This window comes from Misgurnus anguillicaudatus, chromosome 21 (assembly GCF_027580225.2).
Source record: "Misgurnus anguillicaudatus chromosome 21, ASM2758022v2, whole genome shotgun sequence".
Lineage (NCBI taxonomy): Eukaryota > Metazoa > Chordata > Actinopteri > Cypriniformes > Cobitidae > Misgurnus > Misgurnus anguillicaudatus.
Genome location: NC_073357.2, coordinates 63969150 through 63987365, shown reverse-complemented (window position 1 = coordinate 63987365; position 18216 = coordinate 63969150). Strand labels below are relative to the sequence as shown.

At 39.8% G+C, this 18216-nt stretch overlaps 1 protein-coding gene across 1 annotated transcript; it reads left to right on the top strand.

The window, feature by feature from the left end:
- The first annotated feature begins 460 nt into the window (after window positions 1-460).
- On the top strand, window positions 461-15684 carry LOC129453858 (C-type mannose receptor 2). The gene is made up of 5 exons (XM_055218243.2): window positions 461-523; window positions 4042-4413; window positions 10701-11036; window positions 13377-13468; window positions 14710-15684. Exons 1-5 carry the CDS (start codon window positions 487-489, stop codon window positions 14812-14814), a joined length of 942 nt encoding a protein of 313 aa, XP_055074218.2. The 5' UTR covers window positions 461-486; the 3' UTR covers window positions 14815-15684.
- Window positions 15685-18216: the final 2532 nt, after the last annotated feature.

Genomic DNA, 18216 nt, shown 5'->3' with positions numbered 1-18216 from the left:
TCCAAATATCATTTTTAATGCAGATTTATGTCTGAATTGTGACATTTGCCATCGATTAGTTTGCATGTAATGAATCCTAAGATTTTTCTTCCAATGATTTTGCATCTGCTGAATATTATCCAATAATAACTAAATGCAGGGGTCAGTAAAAGAGGTTTAATATCTGAAAGCTAGTATAAAAAGATTTATATTAAGAATATATGTATAGATACTAACAAAAAGACTAAAATAAGGAACATATGCTATAACTTTTTTTAACAAATGGGCGGGGCTACAGCATAAGAACATGCAAAGAACTGTGAAAGTTCCCATTTTAAAAGAAACCAAGAACAAGAAGATTTAAACAACCAGACGACTCACTTTAAAGGCATGCCAACATTTCATCAGATTTCTGTATATAACAGCTTCATGAGAATATAGATTATACATTTTTGTTGAATTTTAAATATATTTATACAGGTACAATCCACTGACAGCTGGAAAAAGATGAAGCAGTTGTGTCTTTTTATCTTGTCCTTCTTAGGTAAGTACAAAACAGAAAACCAGATGCACATTTTTTTACTGTTTCACATGCAGTGATATTTAAAATAACATAAACTTCACTGGAACAAAAATCTTACTTGCTTTAAATGTTCAAGTTGGCTGTGCAGGTCATTAATTTTTAAAATGTAAAATTCTGTCCACACTTTAACTTATTAGATTAAGGCTGTATTTACACCGCAGATTTTGATGCCCACTTCCGATTAGTTGACTATGCAATTTTTTATGACCCCTCAGCTATAAAACTTTTAAAAACAAGGTAAAGTTAATTTTATTCGGAATTGTGTGAATGTGTTGTTTTCATGTTCTTGGTGATATGCCTGTATGCTGCAACAAAAATTTCTTTGGGAAATGAAATAAAGTTAAAGTTGAACTTGAAATTACATCTTTTTTTAAAAGTGACTCATATCTAATATCTGCATTTATACTTAACACTTAGCAAAACAATTCAAAATAGACATACTAACGCGAAACAGCTTAAACCACAGAGAAAGTAAAATGTTGCCATATGCAATGGACACAGACAAAATGATTATAAAAGATTATAGAGCTTTATTTCTGTAACAAGACTTCACTAAGTGGAGCAGTCGTCGCTGACATTGTGAATGCGAATGCATTTATCAGATTTATAAACTGATCAGAGAACATTGGAATCTAAGCGTTTTTTCCTGCTTAGACATTCGTGGGTCATATCAGATCTGTGCCACATAAGGAAACAAATCTGCATTAAATCACTTCAAACAGGCAGTGTAAATGCGGAATAAGTGAAGCAATTCAGCTCGTGTTCACTCATGTTCCCTAGCTAATAAAAAACTGTTGAAATTGCCTAACCTAATCTGATAAGTGGACATTTCACAGGGGACTTCTTTAAGATGTCAAATAAATCTTTGGTGTTCTCAGAGTACACATGTGAAGTTTTAGCACAAAATACCCCATAGATAATTTATTATAACATGTTAAAATTGACACTTTGTAGGTGTAAGCAAAAATGGGCTGTTTTGGGTGTGTCCTTTAAAATTCAAATAAGCTGATCTCTGCACTAAAAGGCAGTGCCGTGGTTGGATAGTGCAGATTAAGGGGTGGTATTATTATACCTAAACATGGAAAAAGTCAGATTTTCATAATATGCCCCATTTAAAGTACACACAAAATTGTTGTTTAACTTAAAGTGCACCTAGTATTCTAATTCCACTTTTACAAGGTCTTTGGACATAAATGTGTGTTGGCAGTGTGTGAACACATCCACCCTACACTGAAAAAAATCATAGGTGTGATTGGCAAAGGACAAAAAAGCAGGAAAATATACGGCACACCTACCATGACGTGGCGACATACATATGCACACATGCACGCACGCGCGCACACACACACACACACATTTATATAAAATGAAATACAGTTGAAATATAATTTGGGCTCAAAGTTTATTTATCTGACTGGCCAATCGTCAATGCGTGGGCAAGTGCCACCCTGACCATTATGTAGCCTTGCCACTGCATCAGACTGAACAAAATCATTTGTGCATTTAAAAGTAAATACATCAATGTGGTGCATTTTGAGAGTAAAAATAAGTCACTAGATCTATGAGGATTTTTATGTTCTTCTAAACAAATGTATGCCCTTTTAGTAAAATCTTTGGTTGCATATGGTAATAATAAGGCACACAAGTCACATACACAATTTGATAAATGGGATTTGCTATTGGTCAAAACATGTTTAATGTTTATAGAATAATTAGTGGGGGCATTTAATACAGATAAATTATTGATTACAACATTTGTTACTCAATTCAAATGTTATGACTTTCTGGAAAGGCAGTCAAGTGCATTTGTCTTTTGCATAGTTCTTTTGGCACAGAGCTACGCGTTTCACACACACACACACACAGGCAAACCAGATCCATGAATGTGTGTGTTTGTCATTATATTATTCTGTAATCACAAGCATTACAGCCAGATTCACAAACCATTAAGAGGAGCAAACGTATGCGTGTGTTCGTCAGGATGACGTTGGATCGGTTTGCGTAACTTATATGCGTGCGTTAACGTAAGTGATTACAGAATAATAATGCAAGCAAACATTTTGACACAAACGCAACTTTATATTGATATTGCGAGACAGCATTTCACCTCGACGAGAAATCTGATATTTACATTACTGGCATAGCCTGATTTGAAACGGGCAGTTTTGTCAAAGCAGCAAACACCTGGCGGGTTCTCTTAATTTTCTTACTACTAAAATGCTGTTTGTCTCTGCCTATTCCTTCTATCCATGCCCAGCGCCACTGATTTAGGTCCTTTATCAATTAGGTTGTCTTACCTAGGCTTCATAAACTTACTCTTCATCCTGCTGACAACGTTAACTTCACTACGACTTCACCGCGGCCGCGCGGCATCTGTAGCCGGACCTCAAAGACCCCTCCCCATTCTACTTCTGATTGGCTAGTTTGTTAGTTTGGTTGAGGGTAAAAGATGTGTTTCTCTCATACTATTTGTTGGCAAACGCATGTTTTTTTTTTAATTCGCAGCCAACAACACACGCCGGAGATCTGACTGCAAGCTCTTTGGTGAGCTCTGCTTTGAATGAAGTTCCATCGTGACAAATAAATAGACTAATGCGTAGTGAAATGCGGTTATTTATAACGGTGCCTTGCAACCTCCCACCCACACGCACACACAAAAAATTGGATTTGGATGATTCACTAAAGCCTCATTTTCAGGTCGGAAAAGCCGGAATTCCGGATTTATTCGGAAGAATCACACCCCTGAAAAATCCACCCACTACTTATTTTTAAATCCCCATTAAACCAAAGCAGTCTCATTTAACATGCTGTTTTGATTCTCTTAGCAATGTGATGTCAGACTGATAAAGCCCCGCCCACAGCCACTGACTGACAGTCCTATATTACCATAATTTCTGCCCTCAGTTATGTTCTGTGCGTCTCTCCGCAAAATCAAATCTATTTAAGGTGAAAGCGCGTACCATCTCTTTTGGTAAGAGAGCCAGGAGCTGTAGCTAATCTACATTTAAAGGTACACACACATAAACAGCTCGTTTTTAGTCCCACCCACATAAGGGTGTTTTGGACATACTATCCCTACTGAAAAATCCAGCTAAGACCAGCACCAGCTTGGTTTTAGCTGGTTTTGCTGGTGTAGGAAGCTGGTTTTGCTGATGTAGCAAGCTGGTCTAGCTGTGTTTTGGTCACATTTTAAGCTGGTCTAGCTGGACTTAGCTGGTCATGCTGGAATACCAGCTGGCCCACCAGCATGACCAGCTTTGTCAGGCTGGGAGGACCAGCGTAAACTAGCTAAAACCAGCCAAAACCAGCTACCATCCTATGCTGGTTTTAGCTGGATTTTTCATGTAGGGATAATAAATGATCTCACAGACACATTCTGGACACACACAAATAATATGTGCCCTTTAATTGTAAGTGTAATTTAACTGAACTGCTCATATATCACTTATAACACTACCTGTATTGTGATCTATTATCAGGACTCTTGTCTGTAGCTCTCTGTAGACATCGTGAGTATATTCTGATCAAAAAGTTAAAGACATGGACAGACGCACAAACTTACTGCAAAATCAATTACATGGACCTGGCCACCATTCAAACTGCCGAAGATCTGACATATCTACAAAAGAAAGCAGATGAAAGCGCGTTCAATTCAACCGCCTGGATTGGACTGTACAATGATATCAACAGCTGGAGATGGTCTTATCAGGACGAGAGCCTCAATTTCACAAAATGGTATCCTGGAGATCCTGATAACGCTGGTACAGGAGAGGAGTGTGCTGTATTAAGATCTGAAGGATATTGGTTTGATAGATACTGTACTTACACAAGAGAATTTCTGTGTTTTGATGGTAAGTCACAATCACTTATTAATGTTAAACTTAAGAAATCAAAAACTAATAAAATGTAATGAAAGACTGTCCCTGTACTTATCTGATTCAGGGTACTTTACCTGTAGCATAATGTTGAAAATCTCAGATAATAATATTTTACGTTTGTTTCTTTAATGAAAAGGTCCTGGTTACAGTAATGAAAATACACAGGTTCAGGCCAAATAAAGAAAGAATTGAAGAGCACATATTTTGCTATTTGAAAGGTTCTTTTGAGACTCCGCAACTACAGAATTACATGCAAGGTCAAAAAACACTTTAATATTTTTTCCTTATTTCCCAACGGCTCTCAAATTAATCATTCAAAGATTCATCTCGCCAAGCCCCTCCATAGCGTTACGTTACTCTGCTCTGATTGGTCACAGTTGCGCATTACTCTGTGTTTACAGTGAAAAACGATTACAGTGTACGCTGCTTGCATTTTCTCATTCTTTATAGTAACAAAACTGTTACACACGGTTATAAAAACAAAACCTCAAAAGGATGAAGTTGCTTAAAGGGGACATTTCACAAGACTTTTTAAGATGTCAAATAAATCTTTGGTGTCTCCAGAGTATATACTGTATATGAAGTTCTAGCTCAAAATACCATATAGATCAGGGGTGCCCAACCAATCAATGCCAGTAGATAGCACATAAGTTTACTGTATGCAGCTTCACGCCTCCATGAGCTTCGGAAAACAGAGCGTGAAATTTGTATTAGGGCAGGGGTGCCCAACCCTGTTCCTGGAGGGCTACCTTTCTGCAGATTTTAGCTCCAACCCTAATCGAACACAGCTGAAGCAGCTAATCAAGGTGTTCAGGGTTGCTTTATAATTACAGACAGGTGTGTTGGAGCTTGGCTGGAACCGAAGTCTGCAGGACGGCAGCCCTCTAGGAGCAGGGTTGGGCATCCCTGTCTTAGGGTAATTGTGAAACATGCAAATCTATTTGAGTTCCTTCGCCTTTCTCCTCAAGTTTGTTTTTATGTTATGTCTGCCTCCTGCAGCTCAGTTGTCTAACTTCCTAAATTCCAAAACTCAGTCATCTAACTTCTGAAATGGCACGCACGTCCTCACTACGACATGCCCACACATAGGGTTTTCCGAGTATCTTACTAGGTCCTCTTTCTGGGAGTGATTCCAGAAAATTTACGGGACGTGCTTTTGAATTTTTGCGAGCTGCTAAAGGAAGCCAGTGTAACTTGACAAAGAGAAGAGTGAGGTGCGCCCTTTTTGGTTCATTGAAGACAACTCTTGCAGCTGCATTCTATATCATCTGTAGGGGTTTGGTTGTGCAGGCTGGGATTCTGCCAGCAGAGCATTGGAATAATCCAGTCTGGACAGAACAAGAGCTTGGATTAGGACTTGCTTAGCATGCTCATTTAGAAAAGATCAAATTTTTCTAATATTGTAGAGGATGAATCTACAAGAGTGGGCGATGCTGGCCACTTGCTCTGAGAAGCTAAGCTGATCATTAATGACCATTCCCAGGTTTCTGGCAGTCATTAGCTGAATGGAAAGGTTGTGATGCATCTTAGGGTCAGACGATATGACAAGCAGCTCTGTCTTTGCAAGATAAGCTGGAGATAGTGAGATGTCCCTCAGGCATGCTGAGATGCGGGCAGAAACCATGGGATCCTCAGTTGTGTGTCATCCGTGTAGCAGTGGTAAGAAAAGCCATGTTTCAGAATGACAGAACCCAGGGTTGTCATGTATATTGAAAAGCCCAGTGGTTCAAGCACTGATCCTTGAGGTATCCTGGTATCGAGACGTTGGGGTTCGGAGACGTCACCTTTCCAAGATACCCTAAAAGACCTACCTGAGATGTAAGACTCGAACCACAGTAGCGCTGTACCAGAGACACCCATAGCCTTGAGGGTCAAAAGAAGGATCTGGTGATTGACAGTGTCAAAAGCATGGGATAGATCCAGTAGGATCACTAGAGTTGGTTTGGAGGTTGCCCTTGCCTGCCTTAGGGCTTCAAAGACTGAGAGCAGTGCAGTCTCGGTGGAGAGACAGCTTTTGAAACCGGACTGGTTGATGTCCAGGAGGTTATTTTGGGTGATGAAGGAGAAGAGCTGGTCTAAAACCACATGCTCAAAAGTCTTGGCAATGAAGGGAAAGAGAGATACGGGTCTGTAGTTTTCTAACGTTGCAGGGTTAAGTGTGGGTTTCTTCAGCAGTGGTGTTATCCGGGCCTCTTTAAAAGCTGTGGGGAATGTACCAATGGAAAGAGATGAGTTGATAATGTGGGTGAGAGAAGGGATGACCGATGGAGGGATGGCCTGAACGAGATAGGTGGGTATGGAGTCTAACGAGCAGGTAGTCGGGTGGTCACACAAACTTGAAGTCATCGCCCTTTTTTCATTTTTCATAGTTTATGATGTGCACACCACCACAGGTCAGACTTCATCATCATAATGACGCTGCACCACCGCAGTAGTGATGACAACCGTCACAGCCCTACCTACAAGGAACAATTATTTATTTTGTTGTGATTCGAGGAGCAATCTAGTCCAAATAAACTAGGCAATAACCCATCCTTCATGGTCAACTCTGTGTACAGATTAGAGAGGCAGTCATCAGTGACTGTTTTGCTACTGTAGATGAATTTTAAACTGATTGTTCACAGCCTCCAAATTTGGAGGTGAAAATTAACCGAATTTGCTTTTACAGTGTAGATGATTTGTGGATTGTGTGTGCTTGCAACTGATTGAAAGTACTTTCTGGATATTAATGATCCTGATATTGTTAAGAGATATGTAAGAGTGCTATCGTGGCATTACGTTTGAATGCCTAATAATAATCCGTTTTGCATATTACTGTATGTTGTCACTTAAATATCTTGTTTTAATGCTATAATCATACTGTGTTGTTTATCAGTAAAGAAATTAAGGCTGCTCTTAGATTATATCCTTACAAATGTGTCTTGGAACATGCCCGGGGGTGTCAGTCAGACAATTTAAACATCTGCGCTGTTAACGTGCAATATCATGGGCAGTACTATAACATAGCCAATGAATAATGTTGTATTCATGTATATTTATATCAGTTTCTTTAATGTTACGTTTAATATGCTGCTTATAACTAAGATTTTAAGGGGCCATGGCATGAAAACAATTCTCTACAAGCACATGAAAAAATAGGATGTTGAAATTTGGCTCTCCTTATGATGGCATAAGGAGCTCTTATTATAATAATACCACCCCTTAATCTGCACTATCCAACCACAGCCCTGCCATTTAGTGCAGAGAAAAAGAGAGAGAGAAAATAATTCACAGCACAATTGAGTTTCAATTGCAACAAACCACCATTATTGTGATCAGTGTTTGAATTTCATCACCTCATTTGCATTTTAAAGGACACACCCAAAAACTGCACATTTTTGCACATACCTACAAAGTGGCAATTTTAACATGTTATTATAATTTTTTTATATGGTATTTTGAGCTAAAACTTCAAATATGTGCTCTGGGGACACCAAAGATTTATTTGACATCTTAAAGTCTTGTGCCATGGCCCCTTTAAGTACTGTTTTAGATCTGTTAATGAACACTTATGCTTATTTATATTTGTATCTTGTTTATGTTTACAGAACCACATACAAATGCCATTAAGAATAAATCATCAATACGTACAGACTGGTGTGAGACCTAATGTTCTAACATCCTGCAGCTGTTCAATAAAAGAGAACCAGAAAAGAAATATAGCTGCAAGCAGCAATTGCGGGGCCAAGCACCTTTAGCGCAATGAGCACCCAAAGCAAAGCAAAACACCACGCGACACAGCAAATGCGCAAAGCGCAGAAAGCACGCAATACAGAGCCCGAACCCGAAGCAAAGCAAACGCAGAGCAGAACCAGTGCAGCGCGGAGCGACAACAGCAAAGATGGCAAAAATATAACACGTGTGGAAAAGCAGACAGGTCAATCTCAATAAGTGATAGTAAGAGCTGGAATTCAAACTGATGATCCCAGGTTTCCAAAGCATGGCACTTACTGCGTGCACCACTGAGTAAACAATTAAACCACTGAGTTGGTGTTTCCAAGCTATAAAAAAAGGCTTTAGAGCTATAAGCATTGACTTGCAGCAATTACCAAAATTGCAGAAGTGACAACGGAGAGCACAAATAACCGAAATACAATGTATATAGTATGAGAATCACAAAACTACAATAAGAAAAAAGTTAAAGGCGGAGTCCACGATGTTTGAAAAACGCGTTGGAAAAGGAGACGGGCCGACTACCAAAACACACTTATAACCAATCAAATAAAATCAAATGCCGGGTTGCGTATGTGTGGGGTGGGTCTATCAACAGAAGGTCCAGATTCTATTGTGGTGGGGCGTGTTTGTTTAGGTGATTTCAAATATCAACATTGGCTTTCAAACATCATGGACTCCGCCTTTAAGACAAAACACCACTGTACATGGGATTCGAACCCATGACTGCAGGTTCCCAAAGCATGGCACTTACAACATGCACCACTGAGTAATCCTGGGTTGAAAGGCTGTGGAAAAGAGGCATATGCCAATCACTGAAAGTGCAGAAATAACACAACAAAGCAAAAATAAACAGAAATTCAATGTTTGGGGTAATCAGATAACTTAAATGACAGTGAATTCGTGAAGAACATTTTGTACAATAATGAACAACACAGGCAAATTTTGTCAGATTCTTTTTAATATGACAAAGGGACAGCATGACAGGCACGGTCCGCTTTACAGAGGTATTTCTCAAAAATTTGACAGGCAGCAGAAAAATCTGTTCAATCACGTCTGTGCGGATTGCTTCAAACATTATACGAGCAGAACCTGCCATAAAATAAACAAAATTTGTAAAAGGAGTAGCGAAAAAATAATTTACCTTATGCCTTACAATAACACATGAACAGAATGATGGAAAATGACAAACAAGGTATTGTTGCGATCGGCATAAACCAGTGAATACAATTTCACAAAGAAAATGTATATAAAAAAGTATTTATAAGTTATAAGCAGTTCTATAATAACTGTTATAGTTTTTAACCCCTAGGTGGTGCTGTACTCTGACTTCCCAGGTACCTTCAGGACATCATGCCGAAGCACCCTACCTATCGTTGCATGAATATGTCCAATAATTCAAAAGATATAACAATCTATTTTTAAAATTGGCGGGCAGGTGTGGTCAAATCCGACATAATACATATCGACAGATTCGGCATGAGCCAAGGAATCCGTAGACACCAAGATCATAATTTTCTGACAAACATTTCAGTAGTTATGGGCAAAAATAGCCTTTTTTCATATATCATGACCCATAGGTGGCGCTGTCACCAAATTACACATGGACCCCCAGTTCATGGTCTACATGAAGTGTACCAAATGTCATTTTGATGGTTCAAAGAATGCCCGAGATACAGCTTCAGAACCATTTTTGCTTCAACCTCGTTAAGTTTGCGCATTTATTACTTTTGAACAAAGATAAATATCAAAATTCTGTTTGGTCATTTCTGTCCGGCCCACTCCAAAGATCACCTGGGCCAAAATTCATAACAATTGAACCAAATTGGAAGGAGTAGCAGCGAATAAACGAAATACTGTACATTATAAAATGGCCGCTACTGTAATGGGTGGAGTTTTACTGTACGGCATTAAAAACAATAAGCATGAGGAGAGCAATCACGTGTACTAAGTAGAATTTTCATAGATCAAATGGATCAACGGTTATAACCAGCAAGACCAGCATATGTTGTGTTTTGGTGCTGGTATGCTGGTGACCACCAACTAAACCAGCATAATTCCCATGCTGGTCCATGCTGGTTTGGTGCTGTTTTTTCAGCAGGGTAGCAATTTTACAGATTCAAACTCTGGACAACTCATTTCAGCTACTCCTAGTAGACCCTTTCTTTTGAAAGCAAATAACTTGGGTTATGGTTAACTTTTAGCTTTGCAGCTTTTGCAGACTGTTTACATTTACTAACAAATGTCACACTGCATAAAATTTAGTTTCAACGATAGCATAATACATGTTCTTTAAACATTGTCAACATATATATATATGTACATTTATGTGCATTTATAAATGTGGCAGACAATTTTATCCAAAGTGACTTACAGTGCAGTGAAAGTATACATTTGATCAGTATATGTTTTCTGGCATATAGTATATTTTGAAAGCACAAATTTACTTTAGTTATTGTTGTTTTTCTCATTTATTTAACACATCTTTAAACAAAGTAAATGAATTTGGGTTGTCCTGCTATTAATTACTTTAATTTTGATCTTTACAGTACAGAACAGCACGGTGAAATATTACTTAATCACTCCAGCAAAGACATGGAAGGAAGCTCAACAATACTGCAGAGATCGATTTACAGACCTGGTCACCATTAGAAATCAAACAGAAATGGAGCTGTTAATAAATCTGATGCATTTGTCGGGAGGATATTGGATTGGATTATTCAGGGATTCATGGAAGTGGTCGGATCGGTCCAATCTTTCTTTATCAAACCAACTGGCTGCTGATTCTCTGAATGGAGAACATGAAAACTGTGCTACTACAAATTATTATGGAAACTTTGAAGATTGGCTTTGCTCTACAACTTTTTACTTCTATTGCAATACTGGTAAGTCTGATCTCAATGCTTTTGTTTAAAGCTTCCATAAAACACACTGTTTCTGCATATCTGATGTTAATCTTGGGTACCTATAGAGTAGTATTACATCCTTCATATCTCCTAAGAGTTTTTAATTTTATCAGATTTATAAAAGACAGATCCGCTCTAGCGAATCTTTTCGAAAATGTACGGAAACATTCGGAAGAAGGAGTCACAAGCTGCAGGAGGAGCGAGCAACAATGGACAACTTATGATTCACTACACGGCTTACTTCTTACATCCAAAAACACACTTCTTCTTTTGTGTCATTGTTGAGTCTTGATATAAAACAATATCTGCGTGTTCCGGAGACTTCTAGAGTCCTTGGTTCTTGATCGCCTGCTGATTGACACAGGGCTCTAGAGTACAACCTAATTTCTCAATTGTGCGACTTAAAAAATATATAAAAAGCAGCCCCCCCCCTGCGCGCGATCACATGCATCCACCTGAAGTTCACAGGTGAGTTGGATTGAACGCAGCGTGATCGCGAAGAGTAAATTCAATAACAAACTCCGATTCTTCGGACCATGCCCGTAATAAAACTAGGATCAATATTGGACCGGCATTTGAAAGGTGGAGTGCTTGCCACATTTCTTTTTGACAGGTATTTGTGCTTTATAAACCATTGATTGTATTTCGGAGTGTTATGTAAGTAATCTAAGTATTCTTGCGAAGTATGCGTTCACGAAAATACTGGTGCACACGCACTGACAAGGATGAGCTCGAAGGGAGGTTGCTCGGTGGAAGGGGCATTAAAACATTCCAAATCCTCCAAGTCCTCCAGAGTTACCTACCGCAGCTTTAACAGGTAAAAAGTTAGGCGCACCAGTGCAACCAGTGAAAAAGTTAGTCTAGAGCCCCAGTAAGCAAGATTTTCATACTTTCCAAAACTTGTAAGAACCCCGGCAAACTGCATTCAGCACAGAAATACTCTGTTACACATCCAACTGCTTTTTTGACACTTTGGGCCCTATTTTAACGATCTGAAACGCAAGTCCGAAGCGCAAAGCGCAAGTGACTTTGTGGGCGGATCTTGGGCGCTGTTGCTATTTTCCCGGCGGGAGAAATAAGTCTTGCGTCGGGCGCAAATCGATAAGGGGTTGGTCTGAAGTAGGTTCATTATTCAGAGGTGTGGTTTGGGCGTAACGTCAAATAAACCAATCAGAATGCTATTCAACATTCCCTTTAAACGCAAGGGCGCAAGTTCCATGGCGGGTTGCTATTATTATGACGGATTTGACAGGCGCACGCCAGGAGCGGTTCACATCCGAGGAGACCGACGTTCTTGTAAGAACAGTCAAAGACAGAGAAGTTGTTTTGTATGGGGATGGGAGAAACCCGCCCAAATCAGCGTCGGTTAAACAGGCATGAGAGGAAATAGCCGCAATTGTCTCATCAGCTGCGCCAAGCACTATGATGTCAGGAGACGGGGGGATCCCAAGCTTGCCAGCATAAATCGGGCACACAGGAGGACATCGCTGCGTCCACCCTCACCGCTGAAAGGGTTTGGGGGCTTTGAAATTAGACACAAGAAACGCAAGCAAGGTTCAACCCCAAAGTACACTTACAAATCAAGTTAACATACATGAAGGTTTCTTATGAAAACATTTTAATTATTATTTAGATAAAATAAACGTAATACAGCCACACAACAAACTTATGAAAATATTTTAATCGTTATTTGCATGATAATTGTTTAACGCTGCCACACAAAATAAACAAAAAACTATCACCACAATGCTCACCACAATGATTTCCCTTATCTCATGTATTAATATTTTTTATTGTAACAGTTTATGATTTGCAAAAATAACTGTTGCATCTGTGTAGAAGCAATGCGCGTTGTGCACGCTATACATTATGGTCAAGCATGCGCCCTTAAAATAGCATAATGAACCACGCGCAACGCGCCACTGACTTTAGACTAGTTTTTTTTGGTTAGTAGCGCAATTGTTTTTTGAAAGGGCAAAATAGCATAAGAGATGGTTTGCGCCGGAGCACGCCTCCTTTTTTGCGCTGAACCGCTCAGGGAGCGCAAGTTCATTCCCTAGTTTGCCGACGTGCGTCTGTGGAGGGAAAAACCCGCTGTGCGCCAGTGCAAAATACGAAATAATACATGCGTCACTGACAAAGTCACTTGCGCTGAGTGCTAGATAGGGCCCTTTGTCTATGTTTAGCATGAGGAAACCAACTCTTAAACTGTGTTAATAAGTCAGAAAACACGAAAAACCGTTTAACACCCCCCCCCCCAATGACAATATGTTCAATTTTAGTAATGTAAGTAATATTGTGTTTGTGTGTGAACCCCAGTGAATATAAAAAGGCAGTTTGTGAGGGTGCAGGTGAACTCCAGTACGGACAATATGAGTGATGTTGAACTGCAGAGACTTGTGTTACAGAAGGTAAGAATAATGCACTGCTGAAATGTAAAGGTCACGTTCTTCCTGATCCCATTTTCAAACTTGAGTGTGTAAACACAATCAAAGCTTCAAAAAACACAGAAAGAACGGGAGCTTTAACACGTTTGATCAGTAAAACTTTAGTAATCTCTAATACAAGCAACATGAAGCATTACTGCGCCTCAACATTTAAATTCATCAGCCAATCAGTGGCGGTCGGTGACTTCTTTCCCGAGGAGGCATGAATGCAAAACTCGTGAAAACATTGTCATGGGTGTGGATCGTCATGTCAAAATATGCCTTCCATGCGTCAATGTGAACCTATGTGCATCACAATAATAAATAATTTGTTACATTTTTATATCACCTTTCTGCAGCACTCAAAGTGCTTTACATGTCAAAGGGGGACTCTGCTCAACCACAAATGTGCAGCATCCACCTGGATAATGCGATGGCAGCCATATTACACCAGAACGTCCACCACACACACCAGCTTATTAGAGTGATATAGCCAATTAGTATAATTAGTAGGGCAATAGGCAAGTTTGGCCAGGATGCCAGGGCACACCCCTACTCTTTTTCAAAAAAACATCCACAGATAGTCAAGACGGTTTAACGTCTCATCCCGGTGCTTTTTTGACAGTACAGTGTCCCCATCACTATACTGGGGTGTTAGGACCCACACAGACCACAGGGGGAACACCCTCTGCTGGTCTTACTAACGCCTCTATCAAAAGCAACCTGATTTTCCCAGGAGGTCTGTCATCCGAGAACTGACCAGGCTCAGCCCTACTTAGCTTTATTGAGTGGGTAACCAGTCTTGGGCTACAGGGGGATATATTACACATCACTTCAAAAAACGTGCCTGCTACAGACACTTCATAAGTGGTCATGACACTCACGTTTGCTAGATACTCGCTAAATCTCATGTGAAATCAGAGTTTAGTGTTAAGTTAGTGTCTTGCTAGATGTGAGCATCTCTTTTATCATGAACTCTTTCGACGAGTATGCACCAGGCAAATATTTTGACATGAAATGCAGTGCACATACAGTAGGTTCACATGACACACCGAACGCATTTTGACATGACAAGCCACACATGACACCCTCCGAACATATATTTAGCTTTTTCCGAGGAGGCACCGGCCACCTCTGAAGCCAATAAGCTTCAAGATTGAATATTGACCGTGAAATATTTAAGTAAATGTTCATCCATTAAATAAATCTCTCTTTGTGTTGTTCAGTTACAGCAGATTCTCTCTGGACTGATGGTAGATGGTGAGGTTACACTGACGTGGAGGAAGCAACTGAATGGAAAAGTCTTTCAGAAGAGAAGGGGTTCACTATAAAGTGTATTCTGTTAAGTTAATTTTGTTTTTGAAAAAACACTTCTGAAGAATTTAATCTGAATATTAATTCATTTCATTGTATGTAAATTTCAGAGACAAACTCATTAAAAATAATCCCAATATTTATTTTGAAAATGAACACCTACATGTAATCTGAAGAAAACTTAGACGTATTGTCCACTTTTTTAAGTTAAAGGTTTCTCCTATCAATGTTTGATGTACAAAAGTCTGCAAATATTGTGATGGGTCCAAATTAAACTTTTTTCTGTCTCAGGACAAAGCAATTTTTTACGGGGGCAGAGTGTGTACATCTTACAAAAATTTGTGCATACACAGACATTGGAAGAGATATTATAGTGTCTTTTTCATGGCACTCCCAATTTTTACACAGAGATTACGGAAAATATACAAAACAATGCGTCCGGAATTTGTCCGGGATTGATTTTTGGTTCATTCACACTGCCAATTATTTTCCATAATCTGTGTGTGCATTCACACACATACTGTAAAGATCCTATAAAGACATGTGACGTTATATACAGTCTAGCACTTGGTAGTTTTTCCACAGCGTCTTACATTATTCCCTTTACGACAAGAGCCAAAATAATAGTGCCGTGTCTGTGGGATAAGAGATGAGAATTACCTGATGACTTACTTGACATGTGGTCGGTATGGGAGAAAAAGTTGGATGGAAAGAAGTGGATTAGAGGAGATTTCCCTGCCCAGATGTTACTTCAGTTCACAGATGGATCAGCCATTCTGTAGACACAAGATCCACATGTTTTGTGACGCGTCGGAACAGACATATAGATAAGTAGCCTACCTACGGATGAAAAACACTAAGGGTAAAGTCACCTTTGTAGCTGCCAGGTCTCATTTTACCCCTTGGAAGCAACAGTCCATACCTCGTTTGACGTTGTGTTCAGCTCTTAGTGGTGCACAACTTTCTCAGGTTTTAGGACTTTGGTCAGGAGCTTTATGGGGTAGCCTATACTTCAAGTGCTGACATCCAGAGAGATGTCCAACAAGCAGTCCTCTGTCAATGCCAAGCTGCTGAGTTAAGCCTCCTGAGGTCAGAAAAGCCAGTGTTGACAACCAACCGATTAGCTTCCCACTCTACTGAACTAGACACAGATTCAGGTTTCACTTGGTGGTCACTTGCGCCATTGTGACGTGTTAGAGGCAGATACGATACATCCAATTGTCCTTGACCCTCAACCGAGGGGCAACCTTCCGATCTTTCTAATGAAGCCAATACGGAAGTGTCCTAAACTGCAATTCATCGACTGGCCCCTTGAGGCTGGCTCCAAAAGGGAGTCAATTCCCATAGACTCCCGTGTTAAAAATGCCCAACTTTACAATAGAAAATAATATGTTTATAGCCTGGTACAAAAAGTGTTTTTGGTCTATATAGCTAATTTTGCCCTTAATGACAACTGTGAGGGGGGTGAATTTTTTTGTAACTCATCCGATTAAATTATATTAAGCCTTAAACTTCTGCATAATTAAGGGCGTGGGCGCTTGGGTGACGGTTGAACAGCCACTGCTGTCACTAGACTCGCGGTAGGCGGGCGTGGATTCACCTTAGCTTCACCCACGTCCCACCTCTTTACCCATTTTCGGTTTTCCGCGAATGATTCGCGGTGACGTGTGGTCAAGATGGCGATGCCAGGCAACGCCTACTTTAAGCTACAAAAACGATCTTCACAAACCAATGGGTGACGTCACGGACACTACAACCATATTTTTTTACGGTCTATGCCCTCAACATCCTGTCACTAAATTAGTTATTAGAGAGGGCATACTGGATTTTAAGGGGTCGTGAAGCAGTTCACAAACATCTATGTCAGCGTGTTGTGTGTAGAAAATGGAGAAGCTACCCAGAAGTGCCCCTTATGGTCGACCTACCTCTCACCAGACAAAGGTACTTCATACCAGCCTTCTATTCAACAGGCATGGATTGCTTTGGGCCTTTTCTGTAAGTGTATGACAATAATAGCAGTGCACATCGACATTCTCACAAGTATGGACTCTAACTCCTTCCTGATGGCAATGAGAGTTGCTGTGTGACCAGTGAACTTATTTCGAAGGAGGGGAACATGAATAAAAAAATCCTTTATGCTTTACAGAATCAACTAAAGAGTCAGCTTGCCAGCCAGCAAATCAAGTTCCTTCACAACCCACCAGGTGCCCTTACTCCCACAGTTTCTGGGAGAGATAGATCTGCTCGATCAAATCAACTCTCAGAGTGACCATTGGGGCACAGACTGTCACATAAGAGGTGCTGAGAACGGTCCTGATGGAGGTGGAAGGTATCCTTAATTCTAAACCCCTTGGATATACCTCCTCTGATATAGCTGACATTGATCCAATTACACCAAACTGCTTTCTCATTGGACAACGAGATACCTCTTTACCTCAGGTGGTTTACCAAGAGTTAGAGATGTTAAGTCGATGCTGTTGGTATTACAGCCAGCTACTTGCAGATCATTTCTGCAAGCACTCCTAAGGAATTACCTACCTAGTCTCTAAGTCCGCCAGAAGTGGAAGTCAGACAAGAAGATGCTGAAGATTGGTAATGTGGTTGATCATTGATTCCCAACTACCGCGTGCCCTGTGGCCCGTAGGAAATGTCACTCAGGTGTTCCCAGGTTAAGATAGCAGAGTACAAGCAGCCAGTGTGGCAGTTAAGGATAGGACTTACACTTGACCAGTAGCACGACTTATTCAGCTTTCAGCCTTACCTGAGGGTAATTGATGTCAGCATATAGACCTTTTTAAATGAGTGAATTCAACCCTTGACATTGGGGCGGTTGTTCAAAAGTCAGAAATATCATGTGGTTTAAGTTGATTAATAATCTGTAGTGTTCAGATAATTGCATACCACGTGATTATGAGTGTTCAAGCAAAGTGATGCAGCATTCACGTGTTGGTGGCGCCCTCTGTTGGTAAACCAGGGAATCGTCATCCAGTGTTGTTTAATAATGGTTATGTGAATTATCTCATTCAGACTAAATACTCCTAATTATTGAAATTGTTAATAAGAAACACTTTGTGTACATTTTAATATATATTTAATTTCTTTATGTTCAATTTGTTACAGAAAACCACATACATATGTAATTCAACAAAGTTTTCAGTAAAGCAAGGAAACCTTTACTATGTCTTGTGCTTCTCTTTACAACTAAGCATCTCATTTAGTTCTGACCGACTGCCTACAGTATATTATTTTAGTTATACTGGTTAAAAGTCTCCTCACATCCTGATAGCAATCCCTATGTTAAGTTATCTAAATGTATTTTTATAAATATATGTCATCTGTGCAAGGCGTAGGACCTTAAAAATGTTCAACAAATCAATGAATTCTTTGAAAATTCTTTGCCCCTCATCTGTGAACATGAT